General features: G+C 49.1%; 1 protein-coding gene across 1 annotated transcript in view; it reads right to left on the bottom strand.

Annotated features, from left to right (window-relative positions):
* Positions 1–17,353, bottom strand: part of LOC119443169 (retinol dehydrogenase 12-like) — a 69,315-nt gene that overhangs the window by 10,537 nt on the left and 41,425 nt on the right. Inside the window, exon 6 of the mRNA XM_037708333.2 lies at positions 7,628–7,734. Within this exon, the coding sequence (XP_037564261.1) occupies positions 7,628–7,734 (107 nt within the window). The remainder of the gene's footprint in view (positions 1–7,627; positions 7,735–17,353) is intronic.

Here is a 17,353-nt window from a genome sequence, read left to right as displayed (position 1 = left end):
TGAGCAAATTTCTGTATCCTCGAGGAAGAAACGCACGCTCGCCCGCTCCTTATTCCACCGCACACCGTGGTGCGCGTTTGATCTCGTTACCGTATGAGTGCTGAGAGGTGCACCCTAAAGAGCTGCAGAAAATAGCGCCTCGTTCTCTCCGTAATCTCGATCTTCTTTCACTATCGGTACCACGTGCTCTCCCCCCTTGACTTTGAACATCGGGCGCGCGAGTAGACGGCATGCATCAAGACACCATCCTTCTCGGCTCACCCTCGCACGCTTTCCCCCGCACCCGTGTTATTGCATTTGTACTTTACATGGAACCTCACGGCGACGCCGATGCCGGCTGTTCAACAATGCTTTCCGTGAACAGTAACGCGAAAATAAAGCAGGAATGTGACTAGCGATATACCAGAAGGACTCGTTGACTATATTCTTGCAGCCAACCTGCAGTCACCTCAAGGGTTCCGTATAATGTAAAGATTACGACACCGCTAAACTTGTGCAACCTCGAGCGATATTGAGAACAGGAAACAACAATATCATTACGAGTAGGAGGAAGTGCCCATAGCACTCACACCGTTGCCAAAGTTTGTTCATCCCAGTTGAAGACGGAGGTCAGTTTAATCCGTTGAAGCCTGGTGTTCCTTGGGCCGTATTCCTCGGAAACATCCAATAATACCGCAAGTAAGCTCAACACTTCCCTTCACTTCATCATCATCATGAGCCTATTTTTATGCCCACTGCAGGATGAAGGCCTCTGATCTCCAATTACCCCTGTCTTGCGCTAGCTGCTTCCAACTGCTACCTGCAAATTTCCTAATTTCTCACCCCACCTAGTTTTCTGCCGTCCTCGACTGCGCTTCCCTTCTCTTGGCACCCATTCTGTCACTCTAATGGTCCACCGGTTATCTACCCTACGCATTACATGGCCTGCCCAGCTCCATTTCTTTCTCTTAATGTGAACTAGAATATCCGTTATGCCCGTTTGCTCTCTGATTCACCCCGCTCTGTTCCTGTCTCTTAACGTTAGGCCTAACAATTTTTGTTCCATCGCTCTTTGTACGGTCCTTAACTTATTCTCGAGCTTCTTTGTTGACTTCCAAGTTTCTGCCCCATATGTTAGCACCGGTAGAATGGAATGATTGTACACTTTCCTTTTCAACGACAGTGGTAAGCTCCCAGTCAGGGTTTAGCAATGCCTGCCGTATGCAATCCAATCCAATTTTATTCTGTAAATTTCCATCTCATGAACGGGATCCTCTGTGATCAATTGACCAATATAAACGTACTCCTTTGCACAGACTCTAGAGGCTGACTGGCGATCGTGAATTCTTGTTCCCTTGCCAGGCTATTGAACGTTATCTTTGTCTTCTGAGTGTTAATCTTCAGCCCCACTCTTCCACTTCCTCGGCTAAAGTCCTTAATCATTTGTTGTAATTCGTCACCAGTGTTGCTGAACAGGGCAATGCCATCGGCAAACCGAAGGTTGCTGAGATAATCGCAGTTGATCCTCACTCCTAAGCCTTCCCAGTTTATTGGCTTGAATACTTCTTCTAAGGATGCAGGAAATAGCATTGCAGATATTGTGTCTCCTTGCCTGACTCCTTTCTTCATAGGTAACTTTCTACTTTTCTTGTGGAGCTGTGGAATCTTGGTAGATATTTGCCAAGATATTCACGTATGCCTCCTGTACTCCTTGATTACGCAATGCCTCTATGACTGCTGGTGTCATGGGATCTCTACTGAACCAAATGCATTTTCATAATCCATGAAAGCTGCACTTCATTTCACTTTTATTTCCTTAAAGACCCCTCACTGGAGGTATTACATAAGGGGTGGGGTTTACAAATCTTGATTGTTCAAATTAGTGGCCACATATGTGTTCAATGAAGAATGTTAGTGTTGAGCTTATCAGAACATGTCGGTGAACAGGTGATTTCAGCGATGTGATGGGGCAGGCCGTTCCAGTCGGTCGATGATCGGCAAAAGAGAAAGAGAGAGAGAGAGCAAGGAGAGGAAAGGCAGGGAGATCAACCAGAAGAGCGTCCGGTTTGCTACCCTGCACTAGGGGTAAGGGAAAGGGGAAATAGAAAGAGAAAAATAGGGAGAGAATGAGCACTGAGTACACGTGGGACGATGTACAGGAACACTATAGGTGGTCTCTTAAACCGGTGCACTTCAAATACTGTACTAATGCACGCAACGCTTTTTGTGCCAGTGACGGGTGTAGCCACGGTCCGAGTATCTTTGACTCAGAGAACGGTCTCGAGTCCAGCCGGTTTAAAGCTGTCCTGAGAGAGAGGCGCTGTACGTCGTAGCGAGGACAGGTACACAATAGGTGCTCGATGGTTTCCTCGCACATACAGGAGTCGCACATCGGGCTCTCGGCCATTCCCATACGGAATGAGTAAGCGTTCGTGAACGCCACTCCCAGCCACAAGCGGCACAGCAAGGTTGTTTCGCCGCAGGAAAGGATAGATGGCAGTTGTAAACGTAGCAAGGGGTCCAACTTGTACAATCGGCAATTGAATGCACTTGAACTCTATAAAGCTTGTGACTTTTTGCGTGCAAGCAGACGAAGTTCCCTGGCAGTGTCCGTCCTCGCCAAAGGTATTGTACGCGTCTGGGTGTCTTCGTGGGCAGATCGGGCAGCCCTGTCTGCAATGTCGTTGCCGATGATGCCACAGTGAGCAGGAATCCACTGGAACACTATGAAGTGTCCTGTTTCCAGAGCATGGTGATGAACTTCCCTGATGTCGGATATCATCTCGTAAGTTGAGTGATGTAAGGCTGACTTGATACTGTGCAGGGCTGCCTTATAGTCACAGAATATGACCCATTTCTGTGCCGGCTCTTCGGTGACGTAGGTCACAGCTGCATGGAGGGCTGCAAGTTCTGCCGACGTAGATGTAGTCATATGTGACAATTTGAATTTAACTGCAACTTGCTTGACTGGAACGACGAATGCGGCAGTTGAGCTGTAGGTGAGGACGAGCCGTCGGTATATACAGGGTGTTTCAGCGAACACTTTCAAAATTTATTTAAGGTTGCCTATGGCAGATAGCCCAATTCTAGTTAATGAGCTGGTCTACTCGAAGAGGCAGACATTACTTGAACAAAAAATTGAAATGCATAATCGACTAATTAACAAAAAATCACTAATGAAGTTTTAACTAATTACCTGATGGCCCATAATGCAATTTACAAATTGTATCCGTGGAATTCGCAAGGTGGATCCACTTAGAATTAATTCGCAGGATGACACCAGTTTCGAGATATTAATTCCCGAACTTTGCGGAGAAATGCATTGGCGTTCCAGTTAATTTTGTGCTTCAATGCAAAAAGCGACGTTTTGTTAAGAACCTAACTGGAACGCCAATGCATTTGTCCGCAAAGTTCGGGAATTAATATCTCGAAACTGGTGTCATCGCGAGAATTCGTTCCAAGTGGATCCACCTTGCGAACTCCACGGCTACAATTTGTAAATTGCAATATGGGCCATCAGGTAAGTAGTTAAAAACTTAATTAGTGAATTTCTGTTAATTATTCGATTATGCATTTCAATTTCTCGTGCAAGTAATGTCCGCCTCTTCGAGTAGACCAGCTCGGCGAAGGCTTTTGGGGAACTCTTTAGCTGTGTCTGCGCGATATCCCTTTAACCTGACGTTCATTGATTGTCCCGTTTCGCCGATACATTGTTTCTTACAGAAGGAACACTCGAGCATATAAATTACATCGCAGCTAGTGCAAGCAAGTAAAGCCAGTTTTAACTTCGTTTGTGTAGCTATTTGTGGTGCTTTTTATTTTAAGGTCACTTTGAAGGTGCCTGCAGGTTTTGCACCTGGGGTGAGAACATGCCTTTATTACGGGGGAATGATGTTGGCTGAGTTTTGCATGTACTAACATGTCTTTAACACTTTTTCTAGGTGTATTAGCAATATTATACGGTGGGTATAAGAGCTGATGGCGGCGAGTGAAGCAAATTACATTTATTTGGGTTAAGGGTCATTAACCAGTCTTTGCACCAGTCTTGCACTTTGTTGAGGTCATCTTGTAAATCATTGTGGTCAGAGTCGTTAGTAATTATACGGTAGATAACACAATCGTCAGCGAACATACGGATTTCAGAGGAAACATGGAGAGGAAGGTCGTTAATATAAATAAGAAAAAGTAGGGGACCTAGAACGCTTCCTTGTGGGACGCCTATGTTACAGGGAAAGGCGCGGAAGTGTAATTATTGGCATGCACTGACTGTCATCGGTTAGTGAGAAATTCAATAATCCAATTTAAGATGTCCGGGTGCAGGTTCAGCAGGAAGAGTTTCAGTAATAGGCGTTGGTGGGGTAACTTGTCAAATACTTTAGCATAATACAGAAAAATAGCATCGATTTGGGTGTTAGCATCGAAGTTAACAGAGTGCTGTAAGTTATGGACGAACATAGAAAGTTGCGTTTCGCATGAATGGCCCTTGCGGAAGCCATGCTGGGATGGATGAAGAAGTTGTTAGCGTCAAGAAAGTGCACGATTTGGGTAAAAATTACGTGCTCCATTATCTTGCAGAGTACGCTAGTTAGATAAATCGGTCGGTAGTTAAGAGATGAGCTTTTATTACCTGATTTGTAAATTGGAACTGACCTGCCGTTTGTTCCAGGTGACGGGGATGCTACATCAGGATAAAGACTGCGTGAAGACTAATTTGAAGTACGCTGCGCAGATGTGCTTAGATGTTCTTAGTGACAGTTTAGAGTTGATGCCGTCCGCCCCTGATGACGATGAAAGCTTTCGCTTATTAATTATTACCGTTTTGCTTTGTTCATTGAATTCGATGGGTGACATAACCGATTGCACAGGTAATCGTGATATAGGTAACAGAGCATCAGGCCCAGTGGTGAATACGGATGAAAACGCATGGTTAAATGCATCGGCACTCGTTCGGGGATCGCTATATCGTTATGGTCGGCGATAATGATAGTATCCGGTGGCTTGGGGTTTAGAAATTGCCAGAATTTCTGAGGGTTACTGCTTAGTACTCGAGGCAACGTTTCATAGAAAAAACCCGGCGCTAATGCAATGGTAAAACTCGGCGTTAATGCAGTTCCACTCAAAGTGAAAGCTGGCGAAGTGGGGAGCAGTGATTCGCCGGTGTTTCCCTTGTATTTTCCTTGTGTTTATCTTGTTTTATCCTGTGTTTATTTTGTGTTGACGCTGTCGACATCTGCCGACATCTGGCGAGCAGCTTGTGTTTGGGCCTTCACGATGTTGGGATTAGCTTTCCTTCCCTGGCGAGCAACTTCAGCTTCTCGGGCGCGCACCGCTTGATCAGCCCTGCGTCGGCGTTGTCTTTCACGGGCGAACGCCCGCTGTCGCTCCACGCGTGCTTGATGCTCGGCGTCCATGGCGGGAAAGAGCAACACGAAGTGCGGGACCGGCTTTTCTAGGCGCGCTCCTCCTCTCCTGCCCGATGTCGCGCGCTAATTGGACGCTGGAGCGGTGGCGCGGCGAGCGGAATCCTTCCACTTGTGGGGTGGTGGCGCCTTCTCTTGTGCTGCGCCGGTATCAGCTGGGCGTGTTAGAAGCGTGGCGGCGCCCTGTCTTGCGCAGCGCCGGTATCAGACGGGCGTGTTTGAAGCAATTTTAACGTATTTATGTCAATTCCATTAATTCATGAGTATTCCTGTATTTTATATTATTTTGAATCTAGTTAGTTTAATTTTACCCGATTTAGCGCTGGTATTGGTATGTTCTGGCCCTGTTTTGCAATTGCGTTTTCTGAGCGTGACGACATGACATACTAGACGCCGACAGCCCGGGCCCCTAAAGTGTTCCGCACTTAAAAGGAGCGCTTATCGTGGCGTATAGCTGAGAGCTAAGCTTTGTCTGCCTACTAATATTTGCCCCAGGCCACAGGACAGTTGTTTTGCTTTGCAGAACGAAAAAGTAGATTTTTCTTGTTTTCTAGAGTTGTTAATTTTTTTTTTTGATCCAAGGTTTATTGCTTAGTCATCCCTTAGTGACTTATTAAGGCGAAATCCTTATGCGTTTCATCGTTCAGTCGACCTTCAATTTCCTTGAGCAAAAACGCGTCAACGACACGAAATACAAACACTATCATCATCAATGGCTCATACCCCCGTAAGCATTCATACTCTCGTAAGCAAGCAAAATGGATGATAACACTAATTAAGTGGGTGACTAAGCGAATTAAGAGGCATGCGTAAGCAAATTAAGAGGATTACTCAGCGAGTAAAATAGATGACTAAGCGAACTAGACTAAGCGACTTAAGGGAATGTCTAAGCGAATTAAGAGGATGACTAAGCGAATTAAGATGGATGACAAAGCAAATTAAGTGGATGATTAAGCGAATTCAGAGGAAGGTTAAGTGAATTACGAGGGATGACTAAGCGAAGTACACTAAGCGAATTAAGGGGGATGTGTACGTCATGTTTCCGTCTTTAATGCATCGGCACTTGGGCTTTGGCCTTCAGGTCATCTTAAGGATAACATAAGAGACCCTGTTAATATTATGACTCGCCCTGGCTCAACTCTTCGGCGATGACACATCGGACACACCGGTGACGTGGCCAGGTACCCACAGAGACGTGCCCTGTGTCTAGTCGTACTAGATAGTACAGACACTCTGAGGGCTTCGGCCACGCTCAACACTGTGAACAGTGAGTGGCACGGCGAAAGAGGCTGCTATCGCTCTAGCCTTCGTACGCGCTTCAGCCATACCAGCACCGGATGGACCTATCACAGTGGCCACAGATTCACAGACCGCCTGCAGGACTTTGGCACAATGAATTGTCACACCCTACACACACTGCATCCTTACATAATTACACCCCAGAGCGTTACACAGAGTGCGTATCGTATGGACACCTGGACACGCACACCTCTCTCCATGGTAATGAACGCGCTAATGCGGTAGCCCGAGAGCTCGCTAACCGGGCGCCATTGGAAGAACTGTCCAACCCAGACGACGCACCGACAGAATCACTGAAACTGCACTGAAACTGTACAACATTAGAGAGGTAGCACTTCCCCCACCACATAATTCCCTTAACCGAGAAGATGCCGTCGCATGGCGACAGCTTCAAACTAATTCATTCCCGTGTCTCTTTTATCTTCACCTTTTCCACCCCACACAATATACCTCATACTTTCCCTTGTGGAGCAAAGCCCACAGTATATCACTGCACCTGGGAATGCCCGCTCCCTTCCAGTTACTCCCTTATTCCTTCCCCTTCACCTTCCCTGCAAGAGCAACGACGGCTGATTCAGCGGGCATGCGGAGTGGCGCGATCCAATGGGGCCCTGAACTAAGGGCTCCACCCTACGAGGAAGTCACGCCACCTCATTAGAAATAAACGTTTTCTCTCTATCTATATCTCTCTCTCGATATGTTATTCTTTTAGGTAGGATTTATAGCATCGGATGGCAGTGTAAGTGCATTACACTATATTCTCCACCCCAGTGCAGGGTAACAAACCGGAAACTCGCCTCTGGTTAATCTTCCTGCCTTTTCTCTCTCTCTCTCTCTCAAGACTTGCATGCATGTAGCGTTTCCAGAGAAAACGCATCTTTATGTGAAAAGTCACACCTGGTAAATGTAGAATTCAATTCAGCACTCACTTTTCCGACGGTGTTGTAGAGGAAGCGAAGAAAGAGCGACATCAACGATTCCCTGTCAGCGATGGTGGTCTTCACAATGCCCGGATGTACCGCGTTCACCGTCACGCCTGCAAAGAAGAAACAGGACCAATGAGGCCTTATGTCATCTCATTCAATGGGCGGACAACTTGTGGGACAACCCATACTTGTGGGACAACCCACTTGTGGGACAACCCACTTGTGGGACCACAAACCTATGGGACAACCCATAGGTTTCTTGGCGTAATCATTGTCCGAGTCCTCTGTTGGAGCCCGCACGTGACCTACATGAAACAGCGCCTGACAGTGACAGCAACTTCCCAGTTGTTTAAATACTTGGCAGGAAAGACGTGGTGGATGTCAGTAGACACGATACTGAAACTATACTGAGCTCTCTTTCTCGGTTTTCTAACATACAGTCTACCTGTACTGAGCAACACTTCCAAGACAAATATTCATGTTCTGCAGGCAGCACAAGCTCAAGCACTCAGAGTTTGCCTTGGTTTGTCCAGATGCACGTCAACAGAGGCAACTATTGCGATTGCTCGGGACCATCCGATGCAAACTCACATTACGGTGGAAGTCCTGAGAACACACATCAAACATTTTGCACGTGCCCCTTATCACCACCTTGCAACACTACCTTCAGACAGGGGCCAAGCGTGGTTCTCTAAAACTATCAAGTACAATGACAAACTTCCCTCAAGCTTCACCACTGTATCTAAACCATCGATACCCCCTTGGTGCCTTATTAGCCCCACAGTACATCTCAGTGTACCAGGAATCAAGAAAAAATCTGAGCTGTCGTCACCTGTGCTGAAATAACTGTATCTGCTTCTTCTACACGAGAGGTATGCGAACAGTGTACATATTTATGCTGATGGTTCCACAAACCGCCAGTGTTCGTCCGGTGCTGTGGTTGTCCCAGCAAGAGCTATTACCATTAGCTTCAGGACTGACCACCCAACGACATCGACATCTGCGGAACTAGCTGCTCTTCGCGCTGCACTTTGTTTAGTCAATCGGGAACCACCTCGACGATGGTCAATCTTCAGTGACTCAAAGGCAGCCCTACAATCTGTGCTATCAGCTCTACGTCACGGACCATACGAATAGCTCGTATTCTATAATAGATACATAGTCGATACATCACATGATAAAGAACACTACGTGACGTTTCAGTGGCTGCCAAGTCACTGCGGCGTCATAGGGAACGAAGACGCCGATAATGCCGCTCGGGCAGCTCTTGAAGACACGCAGGAAGAGGCCATGCCACTTTCACGGTCAGACGCAGCAAGCAGACTTCGAGTGCTTGCAAAGGAGATCACGCTTTCTTTATGGTGCACACCAAGTATCCAGACCAACCAAAGCAATCGTCAATTCCACCTGCCCTCTTTGATGCATCTCTGTATGCCAACTGGACTCCGCCAAAGAGAGACCACTCTGCTTTATCGCTTATGGCTAGAGGTGGTATTCACGAAATCTTATTCTTTTCTCATTTTAATGACCGACAACGCACTTTGCAATACCTGTCTTTGCGAGGAGACACTAGAACATATTTTAGGCGACTCTCCTGAATATAATGTTCAGAGACAGTCCCTGGCGTCCGTTTTAGCGCACCTTGACAATAGACCAATGTCAGTTGAAACGATTTTCACATGTCGACAGAAGACATCGCAGCTGAAGGCGGCGAAAGGACTACTTAGATTTTTGAAAAAAAACGGGCTTGGACAAACGGCTGTGACAGTGATGTCACATACCACGCAAGAATGACGAACTGTAACTGACGATGTGTGTGCTGTGCTATGTGCTCTCTCTCTCTCCTCCCCATCTTTCATTCTCCCCATCCCGCTCCCAAGTGTAGGGTAGCAAACCGGTTGTGCTAAACTGCTTAACCTCCGTGCCTTTCCTTCTGCACTCTTTCCTTCTTCCTTCTGCGAAAGCTTTCGCAAGTTGCAGAGCCTTCATGATCCGTTTTCTTGCGTGGACATATTGGTTTAGACACACCAGCAGGAGTGCCGCTTTTATTTCCTCAGCTTCTCTGACTTCAAAACAGGTCCAACCCATGCATACCTGCACTGCCTCATTTGTGTTTTTACCGTAGGCCCCCAAAGCCAACCGGTCTACCGACCTTCGGTTAGCCTCCAACACCGACAAGTTGTCTGATTCTAAGCACAGAATGACTTTTGCGACCGTTATAGCTGGCACCATTACTCCCTTTCCAGATTCCTCACGCCACCACATACTTATTGTAGCCCCCCATCTGCCCACAATGCTGCACGAGGACTTGCCAACCGTGCAGCCTCAAGGCAAGAAGATGCTGAGGTTCCTGATTGCAGGGACCACCTCCTGACTTATAACGAGCTAACCAAGCAATACTACCTAGGACGCAGGGTCTTCCCCCCTCCGCACAGTAAACAAAATAGAGCTCAAGACATTACGTTTAGGCTCTTACAAACAAGAACCTACCCGAACCCGCTATAAATCAACAAGATCTATCCGGAGTTCTCTACTCCTACAACATGCGATAAATGTAACGACTTCCTATATCTTAGTCAAATGCTCTGGCGTTGCTCCGCGTTACGCAGTGACAAAGACAACACTGAAGAGCGGTGGGACGCAGCTCTACGCAATCTCACATTAGAGAAACAGCTATGGGAAGCCCAACGGGCCCGCGAAGGCCATAGCTCTTCTATACCACAGCGATGGCCTAGCGGTAGAGCATCCGCCTCGTATGCGGGGAGGTACCGAGTTGAAATCCCGGTGCCGCCGGGAACCCACCGGTTTTTCTAATAGGTAGAGATGTCCCCTGGCCTAGTGCTCGGCTATCTCAAAATCTCGAAAGAGGGCCAAATAGATATTTCAGGAGTTGTCTCTGGGCGCCTCTTGTCCAACCACAGACGGCCTTGTTGACGAACATCTGCCGCGGCTGTGGGAGGCAAGTGCTGCCGCCAGGTACCTACCGGTAAAATACGTACAAGCGCGCTCGCGGTCTGGTGCTCGGCCATTATGGGACCTCAGCGCTTGTAAAGGGGTGTTTGTCCCCACCTCAATAGGTGCTTGGGCGCCACATGGGAAATGGCCGCCATAGGAGCGGCCCAAACATCACCTTTTTCTGTGCTCACGAGGGTTTCGACGGGAATCTTGGGCGCAGGCTCCTTTCCCAAGCGTATCACTCCTGAAGGAAGCCGAACGCCAGGCTAGGGTGCGCTTGTGCCCATTTGAACCAGTGGGTGTCCTGCGGCGGTGGGAATCGAACCCACAACCTCCCGCAGCCAAGGCGGGCGCTCTACCACTAGGCCAGGGCTGTGGAAGCGGCCCGCTTCGGGCTAGGAAACTAGCGCGACCTAATAGACCTCAATAAAGTTTTTCCATCCATCCACCTAACATAATGCTCTACGTTTCATTATTGCTGCATTCCGCTTCCCTTTCATATTTATATTCTCTTAGACTAGAGTAGGTGGACTAGAGTAGTGTGTGTGACTATGGGTACGACTTCCTCTTTAATTTCCTTTTTTTTTTCAGGTTAGAGGTGCACTGAACCACTTTTTCATCGAAGTCGAGAAATGCATTTGAAGTTAAATTAGGCTATTCCAAAAATACTTTGCCGCAAAAATTATTCAGTACGCTCAGCAGAAGTGGAGCTATTGGTAAATCAAACATACCATTCCCGGTGCTTCCACTCCTTCTTCAATTATTTGCACTGCGAAGGCTACGGCGGTGTACCCACAACGCTCCGCCTACTGACCGTCACCGTGCCGCGCAGTTCAAATTTGATTTTAGATGCGAAGCAGCTTATGGTCGGGGCTATGTCACTCCCTCCCTCCATCCATCCGCCGTGCGCCCACACCCGCACTGCGCATGCGCATCCTCCTCCCCCACCTCTCCTTGTCTCATCTCCTCTCCTCTCGGCATTCCTCCTCTCCTCTCCGGTTTGCGCAACGAATGGAAGCATCTTAGGTTAGAGGCGTGACGGTAGGCGCTGCATACTCCGCTGGGGGGCGCCACAACGCGCAGAACTGTTGTCGACGCCGTCGGCGTTTTATCCGCGTTCGCACCGAACGCGCGTGGCGTTGGTGACTGTTGCCGGTGCCCCTGGGGGCGGCTCGGAGGTTTTCGACGAGATCAGCCATTACTCGTCGAGCAGCGTCGGAAATCTTACCTACGCAACGCCGCGATGAGTGCCACGGACAGCGCCAGCGTCAACGCCAGTGTCAGCGCCGTGGTCGACCCCATGGCTGCTTCGCATACTACTCAGGGTTCCCCTACGGGAAGATGGTGTAATTTTTTATTTAATGTTCACGTACGTGGACGCCACTATTTACGATTTTAGCGCGTACGACGCCCAAAGTCGGTTGTCCTCAGCGAGCCGCAGTGCGCTCAGCCAGTGGACTCGTCGCGGCACCCCACGGCGGCCGCGGTATCTACGCTACGTAGCACTGTAGAGATGGGTCGTTCAGGAGCGACCCGGATCTTGCGAGCGGCTCTTCTTAAAGAGCGAGTGAGCCGTGATTCAGTAAAAGTCAGCGGCGGTTCTTTTGAAGAGAGGGAGCCGGTTCTCTCTTGTTCAGTGAGCCGTGCCAAACCGTTCCGTCAGAGCCGGGTCTTCTGCTGGGTGCAACTTCCGCGTCATCTATTAGCAGTGCGAGAAAGCAACTGCCCTCCCGCCCTTCCTTGCAAGAGTCGCCTCCACTCCCTCGCCTTCGGCTGTCTTTTGAGCCGCTCTTTTTGAAGAACGAGTGAGTCGTGGTTCAAGTGAGCGGCGGTTCTTTTGGAGAGAGGAAGCCCGTTCTCTCTCATTCAGTGAGCCGTGACGAACCGTTCTGGGTCGCTCAGGAGCGAGGCGGATCTTTTGAGCCGCTCTTTTAAAGAGCGAGTGAGCCGTGGTTCAGTAAGTGAGCGGCGGTTCTTTCGGAGAGAGGAAGCCCGTTCTCTCTCGTTCAGTGAGCCGTGCCGAACCGATCCGTCAGAGCCGGGTCTTTTGCTGGGTTTCGAGCTTTCGATTTCTGACCGACGAATGGTGGCCGGCGTGGGCAGACTCGCGCTACTCGTACTCGCTCGCAGTGTGTGGTGTGCGCAGCAGTCCCTTTGGTTTTTTGTGCATCCTATGGCGGGGCACCCGATGCCACCGAAGGGAGAAGTAAAAAAGCCTTAATTGGCAAAGGATGATACCGATCGTTGCCTGCTTCTGTTCGAACGATGTCTCACGACTCTCACCGATCGCACATCGTGCGCTGGTGCAACAACACTTCGAAGATGGTCTTCCGTGTCTTTAAAGACAACAGGTGAACGTACAGTTTGCGTCCTGGTCTTCATTTCTGCTAATTAGTGTATTCATGAAAATGTCGCCCATGGCATCCGCTTCTGTGCATTTTCTGAGCGTGTATCATTAGCACGTCAATAAAACGAGGCCAATATGAGCTGTTGTGTTGTAATAGAACTTCATTTCTTTATTTATTTTTTTTTGTCCTAGCGCATGATGGCATGATCACCGGTATCGCGCGCGTGCTCAAAAGAAAAAAAACGAGAAAAAAATTTAAAAACGACAGGTACGTGCGGCAATATTGCGGATCTTTCATATGATTTTTGTACTGTACTTCAAGAAATGGTTTCGACATTCATTTTGCAAGGCGTTACAACTCGCTCATATTATAGTGAGCGTGCGCATGTGAATAAATGAATAAAGTTGAAAGATTATGTACAATAATTTTGTGTTCTTATTTTCACCAATGTTGATGTGCCACAAAAACAGAAAGTCTCTTGCCATGACGATGAAGTTACATATTTTTTCTTTCTGAAAAAAGTGGCATTCTCCTGTTACAGTATCATAAGCATTTTATCCCCAATATCAGAAAAGACAGTTTCATTAAAAGTAAAAATTTATGCTTTTAAAATATGTAAAAATATTTTCTAAACAGCGAAAATACCAATAACACGGTTATTCAATGATGCATATATCGCTTTCTCAAAGCCAAATAAATATAGAATATGCATAACACAGGTTACACATTTAAGTGAACCGGTGAGCCATTCAAATGAACCGGTTGATTTCAGTGAGCTGAGCCGTTCCGAGCCGCTCATTGAAGTGAGCCGTTTTGCCTATCTCTACGTAGCAGACCGCAGCTACATGCAACTGCAGCGTTTGCTTTGTGTACGACAGGGCTAGAGTGCGCGCTCGAGCTCACGTGCTCCTGTCTGGCTGTGCTACGTGGTCCGGACCGGCTTTGTCCTGCATAAGCTTGACCGACGAATAGTAGCCGCATCCGACTTGCGCATTTTGAAGCTCATCGCGAAGCCAAGTCTGCCAAGACGTCAAACCAGAAGCGGCCAGGAGTGAGCGCGCGCTGGCAAGCTTGCGTGTGGTCTGACCTCAAGTTTCGCGTGGTTCGAGGCTAGTTGAGTGTTCAAACACCGACAAGCAGGGTGGCCAAAGTTTACTTCCTTAATTCATACGCGGGCCGCAGCGTGAGCATCCGCAAGAGCCGTTCGTGAGCAGACAATTGTCGGCTTCTTCCAGAAGTACGTAATTAATTATTCAGAAAATTCGAACGCAGATTTTCGCTTACTTTAGCTTGCGTATTGAACTTCGTCAATAAATATACGCAGTAACAGTAGGAAGAAGTGCACTCATCCAGATAACTTTGATTGCTGTCAGCTATCGGCCAAAAGCAGCCGCGTATGGGAATCTGCCATATTACGCAATAAAGCGTCCAGAAAAGAGTGAGGAGCAGGCTTCTGCTCAAAAGAGAGCGTTTGAGAGAGAGGCGTGGCCTCGCGCAGCGCACCACTGCAAAATTTGGCTGAGACGTTTATAGCAGCGTACGCTGGCTGTCGCAAGTCTCGGTAAAATCCCTTGCATTGTCTGCTAGTAGCGGCCGCATACGATATAGCCGACTTTAGCCTCAGGCTAACAGCGCCACCTCGGGGCAGCCGGATGTGCGCGCAGCATTTCTTTTTGTAGCGTTAGCTACACTGGCCTAGCCAAGTCCGTTTCGCGCGGCACATCAAGAGCCGTGCTGCGCATGCGCAAGGATCAGTGATGTCACACGGCTTGCGCACCGGAGCCACCGGAGCCGGCACCTCTCGCGCACTCCGCCGCCGCCGCGCGCGACTCACCGCCGCCGGTCTGCGCATTCCAGAGGAGTGACGTCGTAGCTGTGGTAGACGCACTGGCGCCGGCGCGCGCTCGCTGTGCAGTCGCCGTCTGACACTGCGCTGGAGCCGCTGCGCTTCTGACTGGCGTTTGCCAGTGTGGTATAGCCATGGAGAAGGAGAGCGCAAATGCTGCTCAACAGCGCAGATGAACGGAGAAGCTTGACTCATCGGATCCCGAAGTAGTTGCCTGGCAATTAGCGGTTGAGCGTAAGAGGAATGAACAGAAGAAGGCTAAACGTGCTGCGGAGACACTGGAGCAAAGGGACGAACGTCTAGCAAAGCGGCGTCGCCAGGAGGCTGAGCGACGTGCCCGACCACCCCTGCAGCAACAACAAAACGCCGTCGATGACGTCAAGGCTCGCCGATCGACTGAATATACTGTGACAATCTAGACAACCAGGAAAGCTAAGAATAATCAGCTGAACCTTTGCTAACGCTACGTATATCCTGGCATAGCCGAGCTAAGCCACTGCAACTTTTTTTTTTTTTTTTTGCTGTGGAGCGAGTCGAATGGGAGCAAATCCTGCCAGAGCGGGCAATTTCGGAAGCCATGGCTATCCTTATCTAATATGTCGGCAGCATGCGTGCCTCTGGCGTGTGTGCATATAGGTACTACTTTAGGTATTTATTTTCGCGCTACGATAGACATGCAGTCCCGAGATGGATCATACGAGGCGCGGACACTATGTATCTGTCTTTCTTCCTTTTTGCGCGCGCCATACTCTATATGTAGCCGCAAGCGCGAAAATAAATTCAGTTGTGTTGTAGCTTGACACCAGGCACGGGTAAGAACATACTTTACTATCGAGGCGCACGCTGGCAGCCTCAATTCAACAAGAAAACACACGATATTCGGGTGCGTATATAAGCACACGCTATCTCTCGGCGCATGCGCAGCCAGCTGTAGTTTGCGAGCACGCAAATATGCCACGCGAATGGCTTATCGCGTGACTGATGACGTGTCAACAAGTTTTTATTACAGCGGCTGCCTTGTCTGTTTTCTTAGTCATTTGTTTTTCAATCAAGCTTTTACTGGCTCACAAGTTTTGGTGACGTTGGAGTCAGGCAAAAAACTCACGTGTGGCTTCGGGTCTCCTGCCACCGAGGCCGACTGGATCAACCACCTCAGGAGCCCCGACAGGGCCCTTCAACACCAGGCCGTCCAGAAGGCCCAACAGGCGGCTGGCGAGCTCCGACTCCCAGTCCCCACATGGGCGGAGCCACCGGGCCGGCCCCCGTAAGGGGTGCCCAGGCCCCTTTATGACCTTTAATAGTTAATTCTCTCTCTCTCTCTCACGTGTGGCGTATACCCGCTATGCATATGCGGGTGTGAGCCAGGGACAAGAAAGAAAGAAAGAAAGAAAGAAAGAAAGAAAGAAAGAAAGAAAGAAAGAAAAAGAGCAGGTGCATGGAAAGCTGCGCCGGCGCCGGATCACGTGACGCGCGCGACCAGTCAGGGTTGTTGGTGTGTCGCGGGGAGAGAAAGGGAAGGAAAGGAGGTTGGCGCGCGCTCCGCCGGGCTTCCCTCGCCTCAGATCAGTTTCGGCGCCCGGATGGGAAGGTACGCGTGGTGCGTCCCGCCGAGGAGCAGGCTGCGTTTGAGCAAAGGCGCCGCGAACGCGGTGGGGAAAATGCTCGTCGTCGACGTGCCGACTTCTAGCATGAGGGTTTCCGAAGCCCAGGCGAAACATCATCGAAGAGCCGCGGACCCCGATGTTGGGGCCAAACGTCAGCGAAGAGCCGCCGACTCCGAGTTGCGGGAGCGCGGTGTTGAGGACAAAGGTCAGCGTCATCTTGCCCTCCAAGAACCGGACAACTGTGGTGCACGCCTCGGCAACGCTAGCGCCAACTTCGCCGGTGCGACGGCCAGGTTTCAACGCGAGTTTCTCAACCGGAACTTCGGAGCCAGCTGCAGTGCGTGTGACCGGTTGTGGTTCGAGCACAACTTGGTACTCCACAGTGCAACTAGTTCGGAGGAACACCGAAGAAACAAACAAGCTTTGCTTACCCCCATTTCCTCGACAGGGGAGGGGCTACTGTTTTTTTTTTTCAGTTCAGCTGTGCAAAACTCGTCTTAGTGTTATGTTATTCGTGTGGTTTTTGGAGATGGCTTTGCACAAGGCTTACCCTACGAACGACGGTCGAGCTAAGCGCCACGCGCGATCTGGGGGACGAGACGCGGGAAGGCACCTCGATCCTCACAGGTTGTACTGTCCTGCTTCACGCTACACCCGTGAAAGAGCAAGACAAACTATACCCACGCATAGAATTGCTACAACTTTCGGTTCTCACCTTGCAGCAAAAAAAAAACCTTTACAAGAATTTAATACATCGCCTCCAAACACGCAAATACGAGGGTTTAGTCATTTTTATTTAGCCCCTAATAAACGCACATGCGTCAAGAGGTTCCTCAGCATCGCCCCTAAAATTGCCCACATTCTCTCTGACTATAAACACCTTGAATTATGCGCTTCTTCCAGGGCACCATGTAAACAGACATATAGCATATTTGAGCTGTTGTATATACAGTATTGTAGGAGTCATGAGGGTGGT

Source organism: Dermacentor silvarum, chromosome 2 (assembly GCF_013339745.2).
Source record: "Dermacentor silvarum isolate Dsil-2018 chromosome 2, BIME_Dsil_1.4, whole genome shotgun sequence".
In the NCBI taxonomy this organism is placed as follows: domain Eukaryota; kingdom Metazoa; phylum Arthropoda; class Arachnida; order Ixodida; family Ixodidae; genus Dermacentor; species Dermacentor silvarum.
Note: the sequence above shows the minus strand (reverse complement) of the source record. Positions and strands in the feature narration are given on the sequence as shown.